The sequence below is a fragment of the Oreochromis niloticus genome, linkage group LG5 (assembly GCF_001858045.2).
Source record: "Oreochromis niloticus isolate F11D_XX linkage group LG5, O_niloticus_UMD_NMBU, whole genome shotgun sequence".
Lineage (NCBI taxonomy): Eukaryota > Metazoa > Chordata > Actinopteri > Cichliformes > Cichlidae > Oreochromis > Oreochromis niloticus.
In genome coordinates, this window is record NC_031970.2 from 16,588,477 (window position 1) to 16,614,832 (window position 26,356).

A 26,356-nucleotide genomic window follows, 5' to 3' on the forward strand; every position below is an offset into this window, starting at 1 on the left:
AGCAGGCAGGAGAGCAAGCACCAGTCTCTGACCCTAGCAGAAAAGTCAGAACATCTAGCAGCCGATGAGGCTTAAAGCAGCCGTAAATAGACACCAGGAAGACATGTGATATCAGTGAAAAGTTAAGCACGACAGCAAGAGATGGGAACACGAGACAAAATAGAGCAATGTACATGCTGGGTGATTTTGATGACTGCTTTGCATGTTATGATTTTAATAAGCACCTTGTTTATGCTTGAGAAAAACAATATGTGTTCCCACTCTTACTTTTTAAACTGGATTGTTGAAGTGTTGCATGAATTTTAAAAGATCTCATTCTACATTGGACACAAGCTTTTCCCCCCTTTTTAATTTTGCATAACCTGTGTCAAGGCCACTTGTGGGATCCCTCCTCCACAAACTCTCCCCGCACTGCTCCCCCCCCCACACACACACGGACACACCTATACCCACATTGTCCTTGTGAAGTGAGTGCATGTGTTCCGAAAGCTCAATTATGGATGTTTCTCCAGCAGTAAGCTCCTTTGCTGCAGCCCTGCCCACAGACGGAAAGCAGTTAGTTCATTAATGGTAATGTGGTGCATTAAATAAAAGTCAGAGGGACATCTCCTGGGCGCAGGGTTTGCCACACAGTGGGCAATTAGAGAAAGTGATTATACTGTCGAGAGATTCAAATGTGCTCACTCATTCAAATTTAGGTGCCCCTTTCTGTGATCTCAGGCTTATCTCGCAGTATAAGGATTCAAAGGAGTTTGCAAAGAAAAGCGTCTGGACTTCTTTGAGTTGCTTGAAGACGTTTCACCTCTCATCCGAGAAGCTTCTTCAGTTCTAAGGTCAAATGGCCGAGAGTCCCAGATTTAACCCAGTGGGAGTATCCCCCCAAGGAGGGACAAAGGACCCCCTGGTGATCCTCTAATCACATGCGCCAAGGTGTGAAAGTGGGTGTGGGACCTAATCAGCCAGGGTTTCGGGTGAGCCCATTGTGAAACCTGGCCCCACCCTATCATGTGATTTCCTGAGGTCAGATGGCCCAGGATGTGAGTGGGCGTTAAGGCGTCTGGGGAGGGAACTCAAAACTGGATTATAGATGGCAGACAGTTGGTGTCGTAAACCACCGCCTCTGTTCAAAGATGGTCGCTCACAGTGGACATAGATGGCCTCTTTCACTCCTCTTTCAAACCATCTGTCCTCTCTGTCCAATATGTGAACATTGGCATCCTCGAAAGAGTGACCTTTATCCTTAAGATGCAGATGGACTGCCGAGTCTTGTCCTGTGGAGGTGGCTCTTCTATGTTGTGCCATGCGCTTGTGAAGTGGCTGTTTGGTCTCTCCAATGTAGAGGTCCGGGCATTCCTCACTGCACTGTACAGCATACACCACGTTGTTCAGTCTGTGTTTTGGAGTTTTGTCTTTCGGGTGAAACAGTTTGTGTCTGAGTGTGTTGCTGGGTCTGAAGTACACTGGGATGTCATGCTTGGAGAAAACTCTCCTGAGTTTCTCTGATACACCAGCTACATAGGGGATGACAACGTTGTTGCGTCTGTCTTTCTTATCCTCCCTCGCTGGTGTCTGATCTTCTTTTCTGTGCCTTTTTGCTGACTTTATGAACGCCCAGTTAGGATAACCACATGTTTTCAGTGCTTCCTTTACATGTGTGTGTTCCTTCTTTTTCCCTTCAGGCTTAGAGGGAACAAGTTCTGCCCGGTGGTGTAGGGTCCTAATTACTCCAAGTTTGTGTTCCAGAGGGTGATGGGAGTCAAAGAGGAGGTACTGGTCCGTGTGTGTGGGCTTCCGGTAAACTTCAATGTTGAGGTTGCCATTCTCTTCAATGTGCACAGCGCAGTCCAGGAAAGGCAAACAGTTGTCCTTAGTGTCTTCCCTGGTGAACTTGTGGACCTCATCACAGCCACAGAAACCGCCATACGGATTAATAAATTATCACAGACAGAAGCAGAGCAAATCAGGATGAAAGTCTCAGCCACCCTCTCCAGTGCCAAAGTCCCTCCGTCTAACCTCACACTACAAGAAAAGAAGGCCGTCGCTTCCCTGAGCAAAGACCACAACATCACTATATTACCAGCGGATAAGGGAAGGTGCACCGTGGTCCTAAACACAACAGATTACCACACAAAGATCACTACTCTCCTCAGTGACAGCAACACCTACGAAGCTTTAAAACGAGACCCCACAAGCAGCTACAAAAAGAAAGTTATAGCTTGCCTTCAAGACCTTGAAAAGGGCAAAATCATTGACCGCCTCAAATATCACCGCCTTTATCCAGGGGATGCCATACCCTGCATTTATGGACTTCCTAAGATCCACAAGGAAGGGGTCCCACTCAGACCCATAGTCAGTAGCATAAACTCAGCCACTTATAACATTGCGAAACACCTTGCTACCATCCTGGCACCTCTCGTGGGGAACACCCCACACCACATCAAGAACTCCACCGACTTCACCGACAAGGTCCAGAAACTTACCCTGGATCCAGATGAAACCATGGTGTCCTTTGATGTAGTCTCTCTCTTCACGTGCATACCCACCACGGAAGCAGTGGAGACTGTCAGAAAACGACTACAAGAAGACAGCTTCTTGGAAGACAGGACCAACTTCACACCCGATCAGATTTGCACACTGTTAGACCTCTGCCTTACCACAACATACTTCAAATACAACGAAGGCTTCTACAGACAAAAACATGGCTGTGCCATGGGCTCCCCTGTGTCACCTATTGTAGCCAACCTTTACATGGAGGAAGTGGAAAGAAAGGCTCTTGGCTCTTTTAAAGGGAGAGTACCCAGCCACTGGTACAGATATGTGGACGACACCTGGGTCAAAATCAAGACACAAGAAGTGGAATCCTTCACTGCGCACATTAACGCCGTGGATAAAAACATCAAGTTCACCAGGGAAGACACTAAGGACAACTGTTTGCCTTTCCTGGACTGCGCTGTGCACATTGAAGAGAATGGCAACCTCAACATTGAAGTTTACCGGAAGCCCACACACACGGACCAGTACCTCCTCTTTGACTCCCATCACCCTCTGGAACACAAACTTGGAGTAATTAGGACCCTACACCACCGGGCAGAACTTGTTCCCTCTAAGCCTGAAGGGAAAAAGAAGGAACACACACATGTAAAGGAAGCACTGAAAACATGTGGTTATCCTAACTGGGCGTTCATAAAGTCAGCAAAAAGGCACAGAAAAGAAGATCAGACACCAGCGAGGGAGGATAAGAAAGACAGACGCAACAACGTTGTCATCCCCTATGTAGCTGGTGTATCAGAGAAACTCAGGAGAGTTTTCTCCAAGCATGACATCCCAGTGTACTTCAGACCCAGCAACACACTCAGACACAAACTGTTTCACCCGAAAGACAAAACTCCAAAACACAGACTGAACAACGTGGTGTATGCTGTACAGTGCAGTGAGGAATGCCCGGACCTCTACATTGGAGAGACCAAACAGCCACTTCACAAGCGCATGGCACAACATAGAAGAGCCACCTCCACAGGACAAGACTCGGCAGTCCATCTGCATCTTAAGGATAAAGGTCACTCTTTCGAGGATGCCAATGTTCACATATTGGACAGAGAGGACAGATGGTTTGAAAGAGGAGTGAAAGAGGCCATCTATGTCCACTGTGAGCGACCATCTTTGAACAGAGGCGGTGGTTTACGACACCAACTGTCTGCCATCTATAATCCAGTTTTGAGTTCCCTCCCCAGACGCCTTAACGCCCACTCACATCCTGGGCCATCTGACCTCAGGAAATCACATGATAGGGTGGGGCCAGGTTTCACAATGGGCTCACCCGAAACCCTGGCTGATTAGGTCCCACACCCACTTTCACACCTTGGCGCATGTGATTAGAGGATCACCAGGGGGTCCTTTGTCCCTCCTTGGGGGGATACTCCCACTGGGTTAAATCTGGGACTCTCGGCCATTTGACCTTAGAACTGAAGAAGCTTCTCGGATGAGAGGTGAAACGTCTTCAAGCAACTCAAAGAAGTCCAGACGCTTTTCTTTGCAAACTCCTTTGACTACGATGACCTGGATGACTGAGAACCTTCACAGACATATAAGGATTCATTGTTTCTCGCATACCAACAGAAGTGGATGCAGCATTCATTAAAGGCTAAAACAAGCTTTTATTCTCTTTGCTATTTATATACCTACATGTATATAAAGGTGGCATAGGTGACATTTCATCAGTGACAAATTAGCAGTAAAATGGTTTTCTTACTGATGTTTTTCTTATTTTTTTGTCTATAACGTTTCACTGTACCTAATTAACCATCAGGGTTGTTAATAAGCAATACAAACATGTCAGTGCAGGATAACTTCATTAATGCTCATTTTGCCAGGTCGTTGAATGATTTGCAACCCTATTATATTGTTATTATGAATTTCGTGTGCACATATTCAAATCAAATTAGAATGACAGTAACCGTATGATTAAAAAGTAATAAAACAGTGATTTATTGCTTATTGTAATTTGACTCCATGTCTAATTGTTCACACGCGTTGTGAAAGACGTACTTGGGAATTTGTACATTTAAAACTCTTAATAACATTTCCGTGCAACTATTCTTTTGTTACTTGATCTTATTTTATCATCTTTCATTTAGATGAGTGCCGCACTCCTGCAAAGGAAAGTTCAGCGCTCATGGTCACAGAGTCTCAACTGTGCTCTGTGCAGCAAGGTTTGCCTTCTGACCTGAAGGTCTGGAACAGCTGGGAGAGTAATGAAGGATCTGAGCCTCAGCTCACTCTGCAAGAGGAGGTGTTCACTTTCTCATCCCAGCCTCACTCACCCAAACGAGGACAAGGCCAGGGTGACCAGGAGAAGATGGAGATGGGAGATCGTCAGGTTCAGAGCAAGATTGGGAGGCGGTATGATGTCCAGCCCGAGGATGACTTTATTGGCAGTGAAAGTGATGAGGTATGTTAAGGGAGAGACACAAGCACACTGTTCTTTGAGTTCACACACACACACACAAGTGCTCCTGTCTTGCGGGGACACTTAATGATTATCTGTCAAGCAAAAACTGCTTTATATTACATGCACTACTAGTTTGACATGGAGTAGAAATGAAAAACTATGTCTAATTCACTAAGAAATCCTTCAAAATGCCCAAAGTTTGATTTATTTCTGTTTAATCAGAGTAAGTTTGAAGTACTAGCTTTAATTTCACTTTAAATTTTTGGTGAGTAGTATTTTATATTGCACATTTCATATTATGCATTAAATTTTCACTTGAAAGGTCAGTGTGGTTATTTATCATCAGATAATTTATTAATGGCTCTGAGACTTGTAACAAAAAGTGATGATTTTCTTTATGCTTAGCAAGGAGATTAAACTATGATCACAAAGAATGATCTTCAAAGACATGCTAATTGCTTTTACTTATTTAAAACTTTATAATAAATCTTATAATTCAGAATTAATATCCTTGTTGTGATTCTACAGGAGACGACTCAAATGCAGAACACTGAGCCAGGATTAATTCAAAAGCTGAGGCTTTATTGACTGGCAATAAAACATGCCATGTACTTGGTAAAACAAAATAGGAATCCAGAAAGGGGCACAACAAAAATAGAGACAAAAACTGAAGGAGGGACAGGCCAAAGTATACACAGAGATCCAATAAGAAAACAAAAAACAGGTGGAATCAGTGTTGGGAAGACAAAGACAGAATGTAAAGTTACAGGAAACAAAGAGGAAAATCAATTACCAAAAAAATATGAAGCAAAACCCAGAAATGAACAGGAAACTAACACACATACAAATTCGAGGAGATATATTGAAGCAATTACATTATGCAAAGTTAAATACAAGGTTTTATTCACGCTAGGCTGTACCAGTTCCTTTAACAAATATGATCACTGCTACTGTGTGAGGAGCACACGTTGTCTGTCCAAGATGTGGACATGTGTTTTCTGCCCAAGCATGAAACTCAGACACCCATTGCCTCTGAGAAAGTCAATGCATTAAGTAATTTATAAATCTGTAAGGCATGTGAGAGAATAGTGCGTCGCCGCTCGAAAAAAAAAAAAAAAAAACCCTGTCCAAATTAAGCCACAAAATGCATAAAATTGTGAACCTCATTGTGCTCACAAGAGTGCTTTTCAAAAGCGTGTGTGCATGAAATGGGGAGAGAGCTTATTGAGATGCTGAGACAAATTGATGCGTGCTCAGGCCTGGATCATAAAGCACAGTGTGAGTGCAGTCCAGCAGACAAGGGGGGAGGGAGTACAGTTGTGCATGGGCACAGTACAAGACAACCATGTTTAGTGTGAACAGTATATCTTAAGAAACACAAGGCCAGTGATCTTACAATATCAAACTCAATACTCTTTTTGTTTTATGGCAGTTTTAAATCAATGCATTATATCTACAAAGTTAGCAACTACATTGAAAAAAACCCCAGATACTTGAAGTCATCTCTAAAATGTTAATAGTGCATGTTCTGATTTTGTATTGTAAGAGCTTCTCCTAAGGCTCACATTTATCACTGACATTGTGTACAGGTGCAGATGTACATGTTGAAACTGAGGAGCCAGGGTTATCATATTGGGAAAACAGTAAAATAGATTGGTTTCAAAAAATGAATCTTTTATGGTGACCTTTGTAAATTGCATGTATAACCTTTCTTCCATAAAGCTCTTTCCAGGTTGAACATTTCTTTAGAATTTGCATGAAATATTGGTTTGGAGAATGGCTTTATAACTACTTTCACCTCTGTCAAAAGAGCACAGCCATTTCAGCTTCCTTGGCTGTCAATTTATAGTGTTTGTTAAATAATCTAATAAAGGGCCTATCAGAACACTTATAAAGAATAAAAAATACTGTAGGGATATATTGCCTCAGCATTGGGCATTGTATAGTTAGTGCAGCATGTTTTTTCTGTTGTTGTTTCTTTTCTTTTTTTTAAAGACCTCAGTACCCTGCTGTCCAAACCAGAACAATGTGTGTGAACACTAGACTGATTGAAAAAGTACCTATAAGGTGAATTGTAAAACTTTTCTTGTTTACTACTTTTTTTTTCTTTATCTTTGCTCTGTTTCCAAAAGGCATTGCTTTGTCTCAATATTATTTCTATCTCTGCCACCGTGCTTTGGGGGAACTGTCTTTGGAGTTTTCAGTAATTGTGTTTAACGGTTAAGGTTGACATCTACATGCAAAGAAAAAAGGAAATTATAACAATTCACATGTAATAATGTCACTTCTTAATACAGAGTTTGTCATCTGTTTCCATTAAAATGCTATTTTGGAGGATTTATAATAGCGCTATAATAAAAGGTTAGCAATGTAAAGGCATGAAGACATTTATTTTTGTGGCTGGCCTCATTGCATATGCATTTGCAGGAGTTTCTCTTTCAGAGTAGAAAAATTTGGGAAGGGAGAATTGAGAAATCAGTCTTACAGCTGTAATTTACTGAGGTTTGCGGTAGGCAGTTTACTGCTGTGTGTGCCATTGTTTCATACTGAAAGAAAATCATCTTTTAACTCATTTGTGCCTGACATAGCTGCCAACACTCTTATATGAACAATCCCTTTAACACCACAGGGGCACAGCTGCCTGCCAGAGTTTTCGGTCTGTCCTATAGGTCGTCACTCAAGTCCTCACCTCGATAGCTTAGCGCGAGGTCATATCTTTCCTTTTTCTGAGCTGTGTTCTTTTCTTCTTTTCTGTTACATATTGTGTTTGTTACATAACACTGAAAGTATCTGTCAAAACAGCTCTTATTGGACTTCAGGCTGTTGTTAAACTTGTTAGAATAATGCCATTTACTGTAACTCTAGATTTTGTAGAGGCATTCGACTCACAGATTGAGACTGAGTGTTGTCCACAGCTGGGTGTGTATCTGATTTTTTTTTTTCTTTGAGTTCAGTACAATACCAGCAATATCACGCAGCATTCAGAAAAAAGGAGTGTGTATTTTTGCACATGTGGCACAGCAGTAGCTTTATTGGATCGCTCTGGATCTGATGGTAAATAATGTTCGGTGTTCTTCTACACCACTACACAGCTGTTACACACAGATTACATGGTTTTGCCCTCCATCACATGTAACAGGATTCATCCAGAGCGTCTGCCCCGATCCACCGAGTCCCCACTCAGTGGACTAAAGATTTCACCATTGCCTTAGAACAAATCGATTTTCCCTCTGTGGCCTCTCCCTAGTCTGAATTACCATGGGAAAAACCCATATATAAAACCTAGACTTATACAATACTGTTTCCATCACAACAGAAGCAACAAGCTATGCCTCTGTTGTTAGTTGTTCTTTATTTGCGACCGGTCAATTGGGCTGCTCTTGTTAAATGGTGTTGGTGATTACTGAAATGAACTGACTACGTTTGTGTTTAGAAATTGGAGAATTGTTAGTGGATCACCCTTAGAACTTTCTGCTTCCATCTGTTTTTTCTAGTCCAATTACAGCATCATACTAATTTGCCCTTCTTTGTACCTCTAAACGGTAATCAGCTGCTTTCACTCAGTTGAAAGCCGTTTAAAACCAGTAACAGAAAGAACTTTTATGTTTTCATTCTCCCCACCTACGACTTTTTGTTTTCTGGTCAGTAACTATTATTCCTCATAATGAAAAAGCCGCTATGAATGCAAAAGAAACCAGAACTTCATTTCTGTCAACAACAAGAGACACCCATACCTGTTTAAAGGGTGACTGTTATAGAACATCTCACTGTTTTCATAATGCTGTCAGTACAGCTTTTATACAGTAACAATAACAATGCTTATGTGACATGACTAATTAATGACGGAATCAATTTCTTAAGGACCAATGAAGCGTGGTGCGAGCTTGCGTGTCAAGGACATCAAGGGAATGTCTTTAGCCGAGAGCCACACCTTCTGTCCAAGGTCATTGGGAGGGAGCGGAAGGCTGACAGCGATGGGCATAATGCTGGTTTCTCTCGACCGTCTTGAGGAGGTCCTCCCTGGTCCGGGTCCACACCTGTCTCCTCCTCTGTAGTTGTTGCTGTACTGTTGGCATGGTGAGGTCGGCTTCTATGGAGGAGAAGAGTGGAGGCTGGTACCCTAGAAATGTTTCGAAGGGCGAAAAAACAGTAGCAGAGGAGGTAAGAGAGTTATATGTCCCAGCAATGCCAGTTGTGAGGACCAGGATGAGGGGTTTTGGAAGGTTACACAGCGGAGAGACGTCTCCAGTTCTTTATTTAGCCTCTCCAACTGGCCAGTGATTTGAAGATGAAAACCTGAGCATACACATACCTTGGCTGAGAGTGCAGAACAAAAGGTCTTCCATACTTGGGAAATTAACTGGGAGCCCTGGTCAGAAACAATTTTTGCAGAGATCCCATGAAGCCTGAAAACATGATGGGTCAGTAATTTTGCAGTTTCAGTGGGTGTGGTTAATTTCTCGAGACTGGTGAAGTGAACAACCTTGGAAAACCTATCCACCCATAAAAAAGTGTAGTGCTATGTAGGACCAAGCGCGATGAGGTGTAGGTAAACACTGCAGTAGCCCCAAAGGGCGTTGAGTGTTACTCTTACTACAAGCACAGCTAGAACATACTGCCACATAATCCTTTACATCCCTTTCCAATGATTCACACCACAAGTAACGCTTGAGGAACAATATAGTCCTTCTCACCCCAGGGTGACAGTTGAACCAGGCGGTGTGAACCAGTGGATGACTGTAGAGCAGGCGGCCCGGTGCCAGCGTCTGGTTCATCCTGCAGGGCTTTTTGAATTGTCTCCTTATAGTCTGACGTTAGTGAGCCCACTGTGCATGAAGAGGGGAGAATGTTTTTGGGCTTTGTTGAGTTAGTGGCAGCAGAAAATGGGACAGGACGACAGGGCGTCTGGCTTTTTTCTATGGAACTATTTTCTATGGAACAACAAGTGCCATAGAAAATAGTGAAGTTAGAGCAACTTAGAAATAAAGACCAGTGAGCCTGGTGAGCATTAAGTCGTTTAGTACTCCTTAGGTATGTCAGGTTCTTGTGATCTGTCCAGATGACAAAAGGCTGTTCGGCCCCCTCTAACCAATGCCATCGTAGTTCTGTTCAGTTGGGATTAGCTGGCATGAGAAGAAGGCACAGGGCTGCCGCTTGCCTTGTGGACTGGAGCATTGAGAGAGTACTGCCCCCAACCCCCGAGTCAGATGCATCTACCTCCACAATGAACTGCAGCTTGGTGTCAGGATGGACAAGAACAGGTGTTGATGTGAACAGCTTCTTTAGTTAGACAAAGAAAGCTTCAGCTTCTGAGGACTAGAGAAAGTATATTTTAGTGGCGGTAAGGCGTGTTAGGGGTGCAACTACCTGGCTGTTGTTGTGAATGAACCTCCAGTAAAAATTTGCAAAACCAAGGAACCATTGGAGTTGGGGGTTGGCCAGTCCACCACTGCCTAAATTTTCACTGGGTCGGTCTTCACAGAATCATCTCACACTTCTGTTTAATCAGTTTTCCTTTTGACGTTTATTCAGCTGTAATCTCAGCCAAACCGATTTACTCACGAACAAATAAAATACTGAAAAAAGCCAAACAATAACATTTTTAAGTTATCTAAGTGACTTATATATCATGTTTAACGTGAGTAGTGAAAGACCGTGGGGGGGTTTGCAAACGATATGCCGGGAGTTCGCTGTTCTCGCCGTCTCTAGTGAGCCTTGAACCCGTGACATGTGATTTGGCTAATAGCATGTTTCCTGTATCTTAGATTTTCCACAGATATAAACCAATTAAAAGTTAATCAAGATTATGAAAATAAGAAATTGGAACAAAATGTTTGGCTTTCAAAGGAACTGAAAATAAATGTCTTGCAAACACCTATCTGGTGAAAAAAATGTAATCTTTATATTGACACATAACTGTGCTACAGTATTGTTTGGTCCGTGATTTTAGGTAGCTATTAGGTGGTTGCTAGGCAACATGACAGACTAATAATATGAATAATTATTTATTAAATTATTAAATTATTGTTATTGTTGTGAAAATTAAAACAATATAATCATTTTTATAAGGTGTTAAAGGTCCATAGATGCTACAGATGGGTCATTTTAGCCTGTAGGTGGGTGGTTGCTAGGCAACATCATGACATCAATATATGATCAAACAATATGATATATAGATAAGAACCTTCAGGCGTCTAAGATGTACCTGTGTGCCAAGCTTGTTTGCTCAACTCCTAATTGTGTAGGAGGGGTTTGCAGACAGACACTGAATTTGTGTAGTAAGCTTTTGTTATCTATATTTGTATATTATGATACCAACATTCATTATTAAAACACAACTCAGTTGCCATCATGTAATAAATTTACAGCAAGATGAACGGTTAAACTAAATAAGTCATGTATATGTTTTTTCTAACCTGTTGTTTTGTACAGGTATTGCAGATTGTGTGTTTGTGTAAATAATAATTTTGCTCTAAAGACATTTAAACCCCAGGAGAACATTATGTTTCCTTATACTTAGAAAAATTTGACAGAGATTTCAGTTTTGTACATATATTGATGTAATGGAATAATAAGATTTGCATATAAAAACCTGGTTTTGATTTATTTGTGTCAGGTTGTTCATTTCTCAACTTGGAGCAATATCATCTTTCAAGGTGTTGCGTCAGCTTCATACAATTCTTTTGAGCAAGCATTTGCTCTTAAACATAGAGAAATATTAAAAGCAAAACAAAGAAATGAACTTGGAATGTATAAACTACTTTGAAATTTTTCAATATTTTCAGGGAAGTGCAGTTTTTTAAATGCAGTACCTAAGACAATGGACCATGAATTAGTTCATTAAAATGCATTCAGGCTCATAAAAGCACCCATATCAGGGTTTCAGTAATACATATTGTTTATTGTTTATTCACCTGAATGTAAAAAAATGATAAAGTGTAGAAAAATGAGGGAAAACAAATAACATATAGAGCCGGTAAGCTACAAACCTCAAGGGGCTTGTGATAACCTTTCACCCCACAACAAAGCTCAGAGATGAAAGAAAACACCAAAAAAACCAGACAGCATAAGGAAAAAATATTGATCTCCAAGGCCCAAGGAAAGCTTCGAGCTCTTAAATTCATGAGAAACAAAGACTACATTATGAACAAAGAAATGTTTTTGTGATAACAATCTGGTTGTGAGTATCCCACAACTGTGATTCTTTCTATTGTATGAAGAACTGGCAATGGCTGACGTGAAAAGTGGGAGGATAGTAAACAGCATCTTGTGTTTTAAATACTTAATCTTTCAATTCCATTAGGAGCAGCATATTAAAATAAGTGCGATACATCTATTTTTTAGGGTGAGGTATTCAATGCAAGTGATTTGTAATTTTAGTTTTTTACCAGTAGTGCAATTTTACTATTGTCATATTTTTTTATAACTGTTGCGATGAGTTCTAAGTTTGATCCAGATTTAGATTAAAAGAACAACTTCATATCAGTAGAACTCCCTTATTCTCTGTCTGCACATACAGTACTGCATGTATGTTCCGAAAGCTAAATACACAGTGCCAGCATCTGGATGATGTAGTTAGCTTTTTACATCTGTGTTAACTACACTTACTTACCTTGGTTCAGGATGGTCAACGGTTTTATTTTTATCCATCCGTTTTCTTCCACTTAACTAATTACTTAACCGTCACTGGAGCCTTTCCCAGCTGTCACATAGCAAAAGGCAGGGTACACCCTGGATAGGTCACTAGTCTATCGCAGGGCTAACACATCAGTAATTAACCTAACCTACCCCCAAGCATGTCTTTGAACTGTGGAAGAAAGCCAGAGGGAACCTACAAGTAAGTACAGGGAAAACATGCAAACTTTGCACATAAAGACCCCAGCTGGCTGGTCAGTATTAACCTAGGACCTTCTTATGGTGAGGCAACAGTGCTAACCACTGCACCACCCAGTTTTATTTTTATTTTTTGGTCATTTTTGCTGGTATGAATCCAAATTGTAATCTCAATGTGGAAACAAACTGCAAAGGATCAGGTCTCTTTCAAGAATACAGACTTAAATGTGTGATATGCAGATCTCTTTGTGTTGAGTATTCCTTTTAATGCTGAGACGACCAGTGTAGTTCTTGCATATGCAGTATCTTATATAATCTCTTTGGTACAGTGGGCTGTGGGTTTGAAACTACAATACCGAGTTGCAGCTCTAAATCTGAAGGTGTGAGAGATTAGCAGATAAGAAGAAAATGCTATTATAAATGTGAGGTTAATTTAAAGCTCAAACACCAAAAGAGAGCACGAGAGAAACATTACTCAACTAGTGGGTAGAATTTAATAATTTTATTTCCCAATGGTGTCCTTGTATTTCTTTCAGGATAACAACTTCACCATGTTCCAACATCAAAAAACAAGTGGGTCCAATCTTACATCTCCCAGAACGCTTGATCCAACTTTGAGCACACAACTTGAAGGTCACCCTGGATCTCCTAATGTGAACCTAACACCTCCACTTAACACCGGTATGCAGCCTCATTCCAGTGGGAAAGCTGAACCTGGGCTGTTTCCCACACGGTGCTTCTCACCTAATGGACTGGAACAGAAGTGTGGTCCAAGAGTTTCAGAGAAAGTAAACCGGGTTCTTGATGTGAGCAGCAGCATATCAGTTTGTAGACGACTCCTGCAAGAAGTCAAATTGGATGATTCAAAACAGCACAAGGTAGGGGTTACAATTTTAACAACCATCAGCTCTCACCCGGTATCATAGCTCAGTATTTTTGTGATAGTTAATCATAGCTGAATAGTGCTGCAATTTATTGCTGAAAAAAGAGATTCAGATCACCTCTTGTGTCCACACCCAGGAAGGCATGCTCATTAAGATGTCACACTTACCAGTGAAGACACACTTTACAACCCATGAAAAATCTTGTTCATTTGCATTGAAAAGACAAAGTTAATATTTGTTTTATTCATATTTTTTATATTTAGTTTAAGATCTTTAATTTTGTTGTTTCAATTCAATTATTTGCTAAAAATGAGTGGGGTAAGGGGATGCCCATAGCTCAAAATCAGAGAATTAAAATTGCAGCTTTACAGAGCTTTTAGACTCATTCAAGCACATTTTTTGGTTTCATGCACTGCAAATTTGCAGTCTTATTGTCTGAGCCTGAGTCTGAGTCATTCACAACAAGCCCTGTAGGCAACTGTTTCCACTAAAAAAGCTTTGATGAGTCCACTACACAATATTTGTCTAGGACCAAACATCAAAAACACAAAGTTATCAAGTGGCAAAAAAGAAAAAAAGTTGACACTGAGCAGGCTAGCTCAAAGAGCCAGACATGTTTGTCTGAAGTTGTTGGAGACCACAGCAGAATAAAAATGAGGGCTAATGTTTATATGTTTTACCCCCTTGAAAATTGATTAATGCAGCATGGTTTAATGAAAATTATTTTGATTAAATTCCATCTTTGGTAGATGGGTTAACTCAATTCTTTTAGTATGCAGTCATAAAGGTGCTGAGCTCTAACTGTGATGTGCAAGTGGGGGTTTGGAGTCCTTGTGGCAAATGTGCAGCTTATTAAAAACTTTGATGTTCGTACACCCAGCTGTCTCTCTTTACTCATAGTAATGTGTGATCACTGCTGATTTGGACAGCTAAAAAGAGCTGGGGAAAAGGTTTGCCGGATCAGACTATGGTCTGTTACAAATTGAGGTAGGCCCCAGCACCAGTTGAAACGATCCAGGATCAGAGGATAGTCAACTGAAGCGATCACAAGGCCTGAAGGGAGATCTGTCACTTGACGGTTGCTTTCTGCATTTACACAACTCGCTGCTGAGTGATATCCCAGTTTCCTTCATCAGTGTAGCTCCTGACTGCTGATTTGTGCCAACTACAGCAGGCAACATGCAGTGAAGGCTTTGACTGAAAGATTGTCTGATGAATATGACAAGGAGTTTGTTTCCCTCCCTGCCGCCTTGGTTTATTGACTGCTATTGATTCGTCACCAGGGTATCACAAGACTTCCTTACACTTTGTCAGAAAAATCCTGTTACCATAGTAGTCTGCTAAATCAATAGATCCACAGTTAAAAGACATTTCCTCAGTGGGGCAAAACAATGGCGTATGTCCAGAATTGCCTTGAGCTCTATCTGGGACTAAAGCTTATTGTTAAGACTTTCAGTACTTTATTTGTCTGCACAAAACATTATATCAGTGTGTATATCTGACTGTGACTAAGTGCAAGGTATTGTATTGTGGATTGCTCACAAAAAGGTAATCTCGGTTTTATTGGTGATAAATTTGAAGGAAGAAGAAGAAGATGAGACACTAAAGCCTGTTGATTCCAGTCATTGCGACTTGGACCTGCTCGGCAGTCCACAGACACAAGATGATGAGGAGCTCCGAATGCTTGCTAGCCTAAAAAGAGAGCAAGAGGAAGATGAATGCAAAGCCTCGGGCCTCAGTGCATCTCAGATCCACCGGTGTAATGTCAGCATCAGCATGAGCAGTGACGATACTTCTACATGGACCCACATCTCTCTGGTCTGTATTGTCCAGCTTTGCTACTCTTCATCTTTTATTGACTCTTCACTAACAAGCAGCACATGTGCAGCTCATCTACCACTTACAATCATTAGCACGTTGTTTCTCTTTTTGTCCTCCTGTCTCGAATATTTTGTTTGACCCGGGTTGATCCTTATTCTTGCTCATTTCCATTTCAAACCCCAACTTACGCCACCATGAAGTGCTAATGCACCTCTTCCACCAGTATGTTTTTGCATTATAAAAGGTTATTGAGATAGAAACACATTAATTGGCCTCTTCCAGTTTTTAAATATACACTGGCGCAATATCCACAGGTCCCTCAGTGACTAAAAATTATTTAGGTCATTTGAAAATTTCCCCAGAGATCTTTTTAGAATTCAAAGATGGTGCAGTTTTCTCTTGGCTATTGAAGGTCATTTAGATCTATGGTCCATTAACAAAAGTATGTTTCACTTATGGAGAGATAACACTATCATGCCTGGCTCTGCTGAGTCCACTGTAGGATCCCCAGTGAATAAAATCATTACAAATTCTTGAGTTATACGCCTGTTACCATTTCTGTATATTCAGGTATCCATTAATGTCCTAAGATTTAAGGACACAATGAATAGTGCTATTACCTCAGGGATTACCACCTCATTGTTCCTATTGAGGACACAATTATGTGGTCACCAATAAAGACATGTATCTTTAGACCCCACTTTAGGATTTACATTTTACTCTATCATGCCCTGAAGTTATGTTTTTTTTCTTTCTATCTTTCTGGGGTTTTTTGAATTAGCTGTTGTGTTTATAATTGTAATGTATGGCAACAGCACCACCAACAGTATTTTAAGAAAACACTTTGCTGATAACGTGAAAGTGAGAAAGATAAAGAAAGATACCACACATTAAACAGACCACAAATGAAGAGAAATACAGATATAACTTTTTAGTGAATCTAACACCTAAAACTTCCATCAAAAGGATAGATTTCTCTAAAAATGACACTAAGTAATTTCAGGACCTAAATAGTCATTGTCTGGGGCTGGGACTCCTCCATTGGCAATGATAATCCATCTCTGGACCCTGGATGTCGTGATTCAAGTGGTTTCCGCTGCTGTGATTTATGGCAGTGCAGACAAAACTTAACCTCCAGACAAACGTGTACTAAGCTTCCATTACAATGTTGAAAACAAAACACAACAAAAAAATTGATTATATAAAAAGTGTTATTATTTAATTCTTTATTTAAACAGTTTAGCCCAAGAGATCAATATATTTTCAAATGTTATTCATATTTAGTAGTTTTTTGGTAGCTCATTCCTATTTGTGTGCAGCACAGTATTTAAATCCATTTTTTAAAAGTACAGCTGTTAGAATGTCCTATGACTTGATATTCTAAGTACTGTATTTAAATTTAAGCTCTGAACAAGGCAATCTTTGTTGAAGAGCCTTGTAAATAAACGACATACAGTCCCACTCTCTCCCTGTTAGTTAAGGACGAGTATCCCACAAAGAATGACCTGTGATAGATGACAACACACTGTGGTTGAGCAAACATGCATATGAGCCACTGTAAAATAATCTCATAAAACATGAGTTTTTTTCTGTATAAAAAAGTAAAACAAATTTCTCTTTCATTTTCTAAGTTGTCTGGGATCCAGTAAGCATCCTACGTATTTAAAAACACTAACAGATTCAGTTTTCTGACCATGGGGAGAGTAGGCTGGTTACTTTGTGGTGACCTCGTGAATAGCATGGACTTAGTTTTATCACTTTAAACTAAGCTTACTTTTGATGATAGATTTCTGAAATGCATCAAAAGAGGCTGTAGATTTGCAAAGGTTACATCAAGGGAAGAGCCAGTGGCATCTAAAATTGTATAATCTCCATAAAAAAAATGTACATTATAGATTAAATGTGATGAATTAGATTTCTGACACAGTGGTTGTCCTAGATGTGAAACATATTCTTTGTGGACACATGGCTACAGCAGTGTCATTTTAGAATAAAAATGATAAATTTGTAAATCTGATAATTGCTGTACAAATGGGAGACTGACTCATATAAAAATGTAAGCAGTGTTTTTACTCATTTAACCTGAAGAGTGATTATTTTTTTTATTTGATGAAGAAAATTGACTCATTTGAAATTCTTGCATCAAAATTGTCCTCCTGTAGAATGTTTCAGCATAAAGTTACCCTGTCAAACACATCTCATGATGGAATTAAAGATTTAAAAACATTTAGCCATATCGCTTTAATTAATGGGAGGTTGGTAATTAAAATGTTAAAGTGATTTAATGATTATGTGACTGTTAAATCTACAATAAATCGAAGTGCCAAATTTTTTTTTTTTTTTTTTAATGATTTTACTAAATCAAACGATCAATCTGCAGTTACATGTTGGATTATTATCCAGTCCCTGCCTCAGTCCTGCAGCCACCCCTCACTCAGCGTCTCAGAGTGCCACTCACTCACAAGTTCTCCTGCTGCACTGAGGGAGACTCAGCGGTGCATCACGCTGTCAAAGTGTGCGCTTTGTTAAGCAGGAGAGGAAACCGCTGGGATTAATTTGTAAATCTGACTGCTCTGCTTTGGCAAACAGATAATAATGCTTTGTTAATGACAGACAAACACTGTTGATCTCGCTCATCTCTGACCAGTTACTTCCACCTCGTAGTTGATGGGTTTGGTTTCTTAGCATTGTTACATACAAAAACCCTGACTATGTGAATGTTGGAACAAAACTGGTAAAAACCTTCATCGTGAGAAAAACTGCTTGTTTTTCTCATGATGTGTCTTCTACCAAATAAAAAATACATTATGGACACAAGTCTAGGCCTAAATATTTGATTTTCGTAGGACGGGGTCTTTAAATTTAATGGAGTTTATTATTATTATATGTGTTATTACAGAAATTATATTGGAAGGAAGAGTGAGAGGTCTGAGATTTAGTTTTGTAATACTACCCAGTCTGTAATTTTTCATGGGCAGATGTAGAGTGGAAATAAATAATAGAAAACAACCACTTGAGGGGAATTCAGCCACCATTCATTTGTCTCAAAGAAAAAGCAGAAAGCTATGGAAATAAATTATCTATCATTGGTTGACTCGACCTTTCTGCCAAATAGGTTTGTGTAGTATAGGTTTACAAACAAACACTTTACATGCACTGCTCTGTTTTAATATTTTCCTAATAGATAGGTTCTGATTTCTGTTTCTGCAACTAAGACGATGTCGATCAGATACACATGAAGCTCTTTAGATTTCTGATTGTTTGATCTGGGATGCAGGGGAATAAAGGATGTATAATGGTTGATATATAAAGGGAAGAGTCAATAAAGTCCAAGGTGTTTCCACCAGGGAGACAATACAAACATTATAGATGTCAGCTCCAAGAGAAAATGAGAAGTGTGTGGGCTTCGCAGACACACAGCAGATAGTGTGCCAGGCAAGTCATCACATTGACTCCCAAGCTACTGACAGCCAGCGCTGCTATATTGAACATCCACACTACATTTTGCTGTTTGGTCACGAGGTGATGTTTGTTCAAAATAAGTGATGCACTTCTGTTGGCAGCAGATGTACTTAGTGCTCTCTTTGAAACTGGAGTTCATGCAGGTGCGATCGACCACGTGAGGTACTGGGCTTAATGTTACAGTTGGAATATAGAAATGGTTGCTATTTCCTAGATCCCCAGAGTTTCTCCATCCCTTGACAGGCAAGTAACTCATCATCATCATCCTCAGTCCATATTACCAGCAGAATTCCACAGGCTGCAATTTTAGGTCCTGTCTTATTCTAAGAAGGTGATTAGATAAAGAAGGTAGGGAAGCATACAGATAGCTAAAATAAACTCAAGTACTGCAAGGACTGCAGCTTCAACATGAGTGCTTCTTCATCAAAGTCATGTAATGTAATAGCCTTTAACAGCCACTACGCTTAAAAATCCTCCTGAGGCTATAATATGGTCTTTAACTTTGACAAGATGGAGAGGGTAATGTGCTTGTGTTTCATGCAGCTGAAAATGAGTATATATTAAAAAGGAAATCATTGCTGTCTTCTACCTGTAATTCTACCTATGCTTTAGGTCTTTCATACTTACAGAGTATAGGGACATCTAAAGTTTTGAACACATTATTAGATTCCACGGATTTCTTGATCTCGGTTTGTTCACCCTTTATTGCTCACCCATCCCTCCTGTTCCTTGCTGCTCAGATTTGTCATACTTGATTTTTATGCCAAGGCACAAAACATAGAAATTGGCTTTTTGCTCTGACCTGAAACAGCAGTACAAGGATTTCCATAAACTGTAGATTTGTAAAGAAGAAAAAAAAAGAAGAAGAAGAAAGGTTAATTTGTGGTTGGGCTAAACCTTTTGTTAAAAAGGAAAAAGAAAAATGTTCACTTAGCTTAATTTTCTCAGGTGGTGTTCTTTATGTGTAATTTTAGGGAGCCTTGAACGGGCAACTTTGTGGATGTCCTGGACAGCTCTGTCTCCACAAAATGTCGCTCCTAATGCTTTATTTATATCTGAGTGACACCTCACAGTACGACATGGCACAGTTTAATTCTCTGGCAAGACTGCATTAAATGCATTAATTCATGAATCTGCACAGGAAAAATTATAAATTTATCTCTTGATCCCTGAAGGACTCAACCTGTATTGCAAAAGCAGCGAAATATCAAAGCACATTGCAACAGTTGCCTTTGACTCAACAACACGATGTGCACAACAGTAGCAAAAGGCCCAGTGACACTTATCAGTTACAGGTAAGTGTTGTGGCACAATTTTCATAGAGAGACAGGGCGACTGGGCTTAAAAAGGAGTCGAATGGCGGCGACCTTCATTACTGCCTTACTGAATGAAACAGGTCATTCTGAACCAAAAAATATTTTCGATTTTGATGTGCTGCACAAGTAAATCTTTTTCCTTTTTGCGCCTTAATCGAGTACTTAGTGGTCTTTTCAACTGAACCTAAGGAGAATTCTTGGGAAAAATGATTTGCATTGGAGCATCTGGTGACATTTTAACACAGCTTTCCTCTACTTCTGCTCTAGCCGTCTAATCAGGGACACCACTATCAGACGGAAATGAACCCCTTCCTGCAATCAAACCCCAGGTAAGAAGTGTGTGTTATTACATTTTAAAGATTTTTTAGCATTCCAGTGTATTATACATGGAAGTCTGACTATTAAGAGTCCCTTTATTTAAAATGAATGGACATGCTTTATCCAAAAACCCAACTTATTTTAAATTGTTGATAACTTCGGCGAGTAGAATATAATTTTTAAAGCCCTGCTGGTGTGTAGCTTCAAGCCTCTATTTATAATTGGCTCCATCATGTAGATTGGATGGTTACCAGTCAGTGCAATATTTGTTGCTAAATGTCAGCTGTCAGGTAGATTTTCTGAATGGGGCTAACCTTACTCACATGAGTGCAAATAACCTGGAGGTGCGGTAGGTACAGTTCTTTTATTCTTTTAACATAAAAACAAATTTGCATTTTGATAAGGGTAATAGTAATAGAGAAGGGTAATAGAGGAGAATAGTACTGTTCCATCCCCACCCTCCAAATAGAGGCTTCAAGGTATTATTTCATATACAAGATATACATCTGTGGAGCTTTCAGTTTGATCGTGTTCATTTCCTTTTGATAGTGATGCCTCTGATTAGCTGCCCAGAGCAAAGGTAAAAGAAAGCAGTCCGAAGATGTGTCATTGTGCTTGTCAGACTTGTCAGAAGTTGTTAAAGCATTTGTTTGTTTGCTATACAGTAGACATCAGGTTTCAGATTCGCCTGAATTCAAAATGCACGTTAGATTTTCTGCACAGCAGGAGCTTCAGTTCAGTAATTCATAATGCAAAACAGCCATAAGACACGTTCCACCTTGCTTTGCCTACCTACAGCTTAAAACCAAATAAAATTCTAACTTCAAAAAGAAAGAATATTGATGAACGGCTTTGTATTGCTGAGGGCGAAAGAAAAGAAGTGTTATATCCAGTATCAACTTAAGGCTTATGCAGTGTGAAACAGAATAAAAGAAAAGATATTTTACAAGTTGGAGAAAAGTACCCTTCCCCCCAAAAAGTAAATAACCACCAGAGGTTTATCAAGTAAAGCTAAAGAAATTTTGCCAGCTTTCACAGACTTCTGAAAACGTCCTTTGACATGTGTTGAGAATTACAAATTGTCATTATGTAGCAGTGAAAGGAGAATGACTAGATTTTTCCCCCCCTCGTACTCGTAAGTTAAATAGGATTTGTCATTGTGAAGGCAAGATGAAGTAAAATGTTTTCTATAACCATCATTTTTGTGTGTGTAAGTGTGTGTGTGTGTTTTCTTCTAATGTTCCTTGAAGGGGAAAATAGCTCAGAATTAAGGCTTGAGTCAAACACCTCTTGGAACAGATTCAGTGTGTTGATTTAGAGCACAAGGTGAAAGAGTCTCAGAAATACAGCTCAAATACTTTCAATTTAACAGATTAACACTGGGAGGATATTACTGCCCACTTCACAACACTGAATACCATTATTTCAAACTCGCTTTCAGGTGTTTTTTATGCGTCTAAGAACCTAACTGTGGCAGGGTATGAATAGATCCAGTTCACCTTGGAAGGTTCCGGAGAAATTCTGTAGCCCCACAGCTGGCAGATATAGAGCCGCGTCCCTGCACACCTCCATCTCTTTGTGAATATAGACAACCATGTGGTCTGTTACACAACCATGTTGTAGGTTACAAAAGAAGACAAAGGAATTGCATCACGGTTTCACTACTGAAATTACGCAACCTCCATCTCTCAAACACATTTGATTTGTTGATGAAAACCAAGGTAGCATGGTGTGGACACATGTAGACTTCCTTGAGCTGAAATATTTGTATTTGCATTACTGTATCATGCAGATTTAAAGATTTCAAATTTATCCATCCAGTTGACTGGCGAATATCTAGTTAAGTGATGCTGTTTGATTGAATAACCACTGAAATTAATATTACTGTTCATAAACACACTGACAGAGCTCTGCAGCTTCCACAGCTGTAGTCCTGAAATGAGACTTCGAAGTAAGCCTCGATTTACATACTGAATAGCAGCTGCACAGGATTTGTCGTTGTTTTCTTTCATTTCTTTTAGGCATTGCATCCTGAGACACCCTTACAGAGAATTCTATCATGGTGTTTTTTGAGCGTCCTGGCACCACTGCAAGGCTTTCTTGCTGTTGAGAGCAACAGCTTCCCTGACAGCTAAAATGCCCCGATTGCTGTGCTTAATGTTGCCAGGGCTTTTCTGGCATTTTAACATGCTTCTTTGCACGTAATAATTGTGTCTGCCTTTGGCTAGAATGCTAAAGTTGAAACAGCAAATAAGGCTGTCAGTGAGACTTTGACTAAAAATACAGTTGTACATTAAATACTATTGTGAACTTTTGTTACCGGCGTGTCAGACAAACAGAGTTTCTTGATACTGTTTCTTTTCCAGATATTTAGAAAGCTCATTTTCAGTACACTCAACCACTGTGCAAAAGCAGTGTGCTTTCTCTAATTGAATAAAACCAATTTATTCCCTTTATCTCTGGTCTATATTTGGATTATAATGACTTGAAAATCTAAGAGTTTAATCACTCTTGCCAAGTCCCACTTAACAATTTGAAGTTCAATTTACAGTTCAGTAGCAGAGGCTTTTGTCCTTGAAAATTGCTTCCATTAACTTTTGTACAATGTTCCTGCCTATCACGCAGTCAAATGGGTGTTGGAAAGAAGAGGCGAATGCTTTTGTTAGAAAGAAAAATCAGAGCCTCAACAGAGATAATGCACTTTATCACTTAAAGACATAAAGAAAATGAAATGAATGTACACTTAAATGTATAGGAAGATCAGATAAAAAAAGGAAACCTTCTTTCTTTAGGTTTAATGTAATATCATTTACTCTTGATCATAAGAGGTTTTTTTACTAGCTATTATCAGAAGACCACATCACTAAAGAGGACTGCTCATAAGTAATTTCTGTATTTTAATATTTCCCAATAAAGATTTCCCATTAAAAACATGGACACAAGAGTAGAGCCAGTGAAAATGAAAAGTAGCAGTATTAATTACACCATGTTGTAAAGGATCACACTGTAGAGATAGCATGAATGGTTTTCTAGTTTAGGTAAAATACTTTGTTTTGAGAAAGAGTGACATTATCAATCGCTGCACTTGATGATGGTGAGGCGGGCTTAGCAGACAATATTGTGCATAAGACGATTATACTGTAATTCCTCATTAAATATGCTATGATGTGCTCTCATGAGAGGTTTTGTCCAAAGGCAGAAGATGTTAATGCATAATTGCACAACTGATGTATAGCCAAAAATGATTATGGATGCTGTTTAACAAATGAATGTTGCATTGCCTCCAAGTAAAAGAATTCATCTTGTGATATTTTCTCCTCTGGCTGTAATCTGTTACGCCATACTAAAACAGAACAGTGTTTTCATTTAGTGGAAAATGACTGATGTATAGTTGTAGCCTGAGTACATCGCAGACAGGGAGGATAAACTCATTTAGAGAGAAATGAAGTCATGCTCTCTCTGATACAGGCAAGGTTAAGACCCCTACTCCGTGCCCGAATGTGGACACTTGGAAGTCACAGCTTGAGTCAAAATCTAATAAGTGATCCTTCAAGTAAAACTGTGGAGCTGCAGGAGAAGTGGCTCAAGGACAATGGGAGCTTAGATGGGCTTCTCAGAACCCACGATGATGGGACTTCATTGTTAAAATGTCATAGAGTAGGTTGGTAAGTGTAATGGTATGTGTTGTCATGTCTGTCTGCTTTTATGGTCTTTTCCCTAGGGAATGGATGGACGTGCTCAGCCCTCCTATTATGCCTCCCAGCCAGCAGAGAAGGTCAGGCAACACATGGAACAATGGGGGAAGTCTAGTCAGAGGTACAGAAACCTTCATATTAGTCCCTTTGCCTGCAGACTGCCTTTTTGTATGTGAAAGTCAGGAAGACAGAAAACAATCCAGTGCTGTAGCATTAACACTAATGGCACAAATGGATACAGCTAATGGAAACATTCACTGATGTCAGAGCTTGCAGAAATGTTAGGGTACAGAAATCCACCAAAGACCACACACAACATGGTGGGAAAGCAGGTGAAACTGTATCTAATTAAGAATAAAAAAAAAATAAGAGTGAAGGTCTGTGTCCTCCACATTATGCCAAAGGTCACAAGAGACAGGCTCATTACAGGTCTGTACCCCCTAGACACATCGACAAGGTTAATTGATGAAACCTTTCCAGTTTACAACATCATTTTTAAAGCTCTTACACAATGTGTCTTATAATTAGTTTTCATTATTGTTGCCCGAGTTCTGATAAGATAAAATGTTCGTCCCGGAGCATTCCATAACCTTTTTAGTGTTTAACTGCCCGTCAATTTAACAGCTAAATTCTCATGCTTTAAAGTCGTGGGGATTACAGGGAATCTCTTTACAGCTTCATAATGTGGTACTGGGCCTGGGTGTCTTGGGTCTTGATTGATGAAGGAAAAAATGGCAGCGGCAGAAAACTTTTAAATCCACCTGAGTCTGAAGGTCACCCCACCATCCAGACTTCTCATTTTATTCCAGTAACAGCTGACAGAGTAGGCTCTTATTCATATCTGCCATGGCTATTCCGCGGTGCATTAAGAACATGACGTCTTACACTTATACATTTTATTTGTGCAAATTCCATTATGGATCGCTGTTGTACTGTTACTCACGTACTTTTTGAGCAGCTACATCCAGTGCCACTGAATGGTTCTTTGGCTTTATTGCAGGAGGAGATGAGTCAGTGAATGAAGAGGAGAACGAGGATGAGTATTTGAATCTGCTCTATGATCCTTGCCTGAACTGCTATTTTGATCCAAAGACAGGAAAGTACTATGAACTGGCATGACTTGAAGTCAATTAGAGCCAAAAATAATAAATCAAATTGAAAGTGGATGAATGGCTTCAGGATTTATCAGCTGAGCTTATTGATTGGCATTGAATTCCCAATTCAGAAAAAAAATCACTTTCTGTCTATCCGTTCGTTTGTGGAAGCTAACAGGAGCTTTGTGTCACCATATGTAGTGTCATGTAAGTCTGTAAGAGCCTGGGAATGTAATACTGCTTTTTGAAGGTTCTTGCTTATTCATTCGCACATGTGATGCTAAAAAGAGTCTGTTCACGAAGCTTGGCTGGCAAACTCTTATCAGGCTTTCTGAAAGAACATACTGAATCTGTGATATTTCAGTTTTACATGTTACAATACAGATAATTTATGGTGTCAAAAAATCATAAAACCATGTTGTGCGTATGTGTAATGTGAATTAAATTAAATTTGAAATAGCAGTGGTTTGAATTTCTTGTGTTTATCTGGATTTAAAATGAGTAATTTGACAGAATTGGGACAAGGATTGTTTTTTAATATACTCAATGCATGTAAAAATCTTCAAAATTAGGATCTCATGGCCTGCAACTGTAACTGGGAGTACAACAGGCGGGTTGCTCATGAGGCTGGCAAGTCTTTTCGTCAGTCTCGCCAAATCACTCATCACACCTGATGAGCGCCTGATACCAGCTTGAATCATTATTTTCAGCCTGATATAAACTGTTGCCTAACCATGAAGAAAAAAAATGGCATAAAAGAAAGGAAAATCACAACCTGGGAAATGCTTTATTATTTGTAGAAATTCAGAAAACAATAGCAGAGTGACAAATGTTCAATTTCACAATGCATTGTTTCCAATTAACAGTTACAACCTGCCAAAACAAGACCTTGGACAGAGAAAAATCAACATTTCTGAATTTTAATGCGCTTATGACTCACAAAACTGGTCCTAGGAACTGTGTGACAGCCTCGAAAAGGCACTGA

At 39.7% G+C, this 26,356-nt stretch overlaps 1 protein-coding gene across 2 annotated transcripts in view; it reads left to right on the forward strand.

Moving 5' to 3' along the window:
- Positions 1 to 25,833, forward strand: part of cfap20dc (CFAP20 domain containing) — a 34,159-nt gene extending 8,326 nt beyond the window's left edge. For both annotated transcript variants that reach the window (XM_025907211.1, XM_025907212.1), the window contains exons 11-16: positions 4,635 to 4,948; positions 13,318 to 13,659; positions 15,247 to 15,483; positions 20,532 to 20,593; positions 24,304 to 24,398; positions 25,278 to 25,833. In XM_025907211.1, the coding sequence (XP_025762996.1) occupies positions 4,635 to 4,948; positions 13,318 to 13,659; positions 15,247 to 15,483; positions 20,532 to 20,593; positions 24,304 to 24,398; positions 25,278 to 25,396 (1,169 nt within the window). In that variant the 3' untranslated portion in view covers positions 25,397 to 25,833. The remainder of the gene's footprint in view (positions 1 to 4,634; positions 4,949 to 13,317; positions 13,660 to 15,246; positions 15,484 to 20,531; positions 20,594 to 24,303; positions 24,399 to 25,277) is intronic.
- Positions 25,834 to 26,356: the final 523 nt, after the last annotated feature.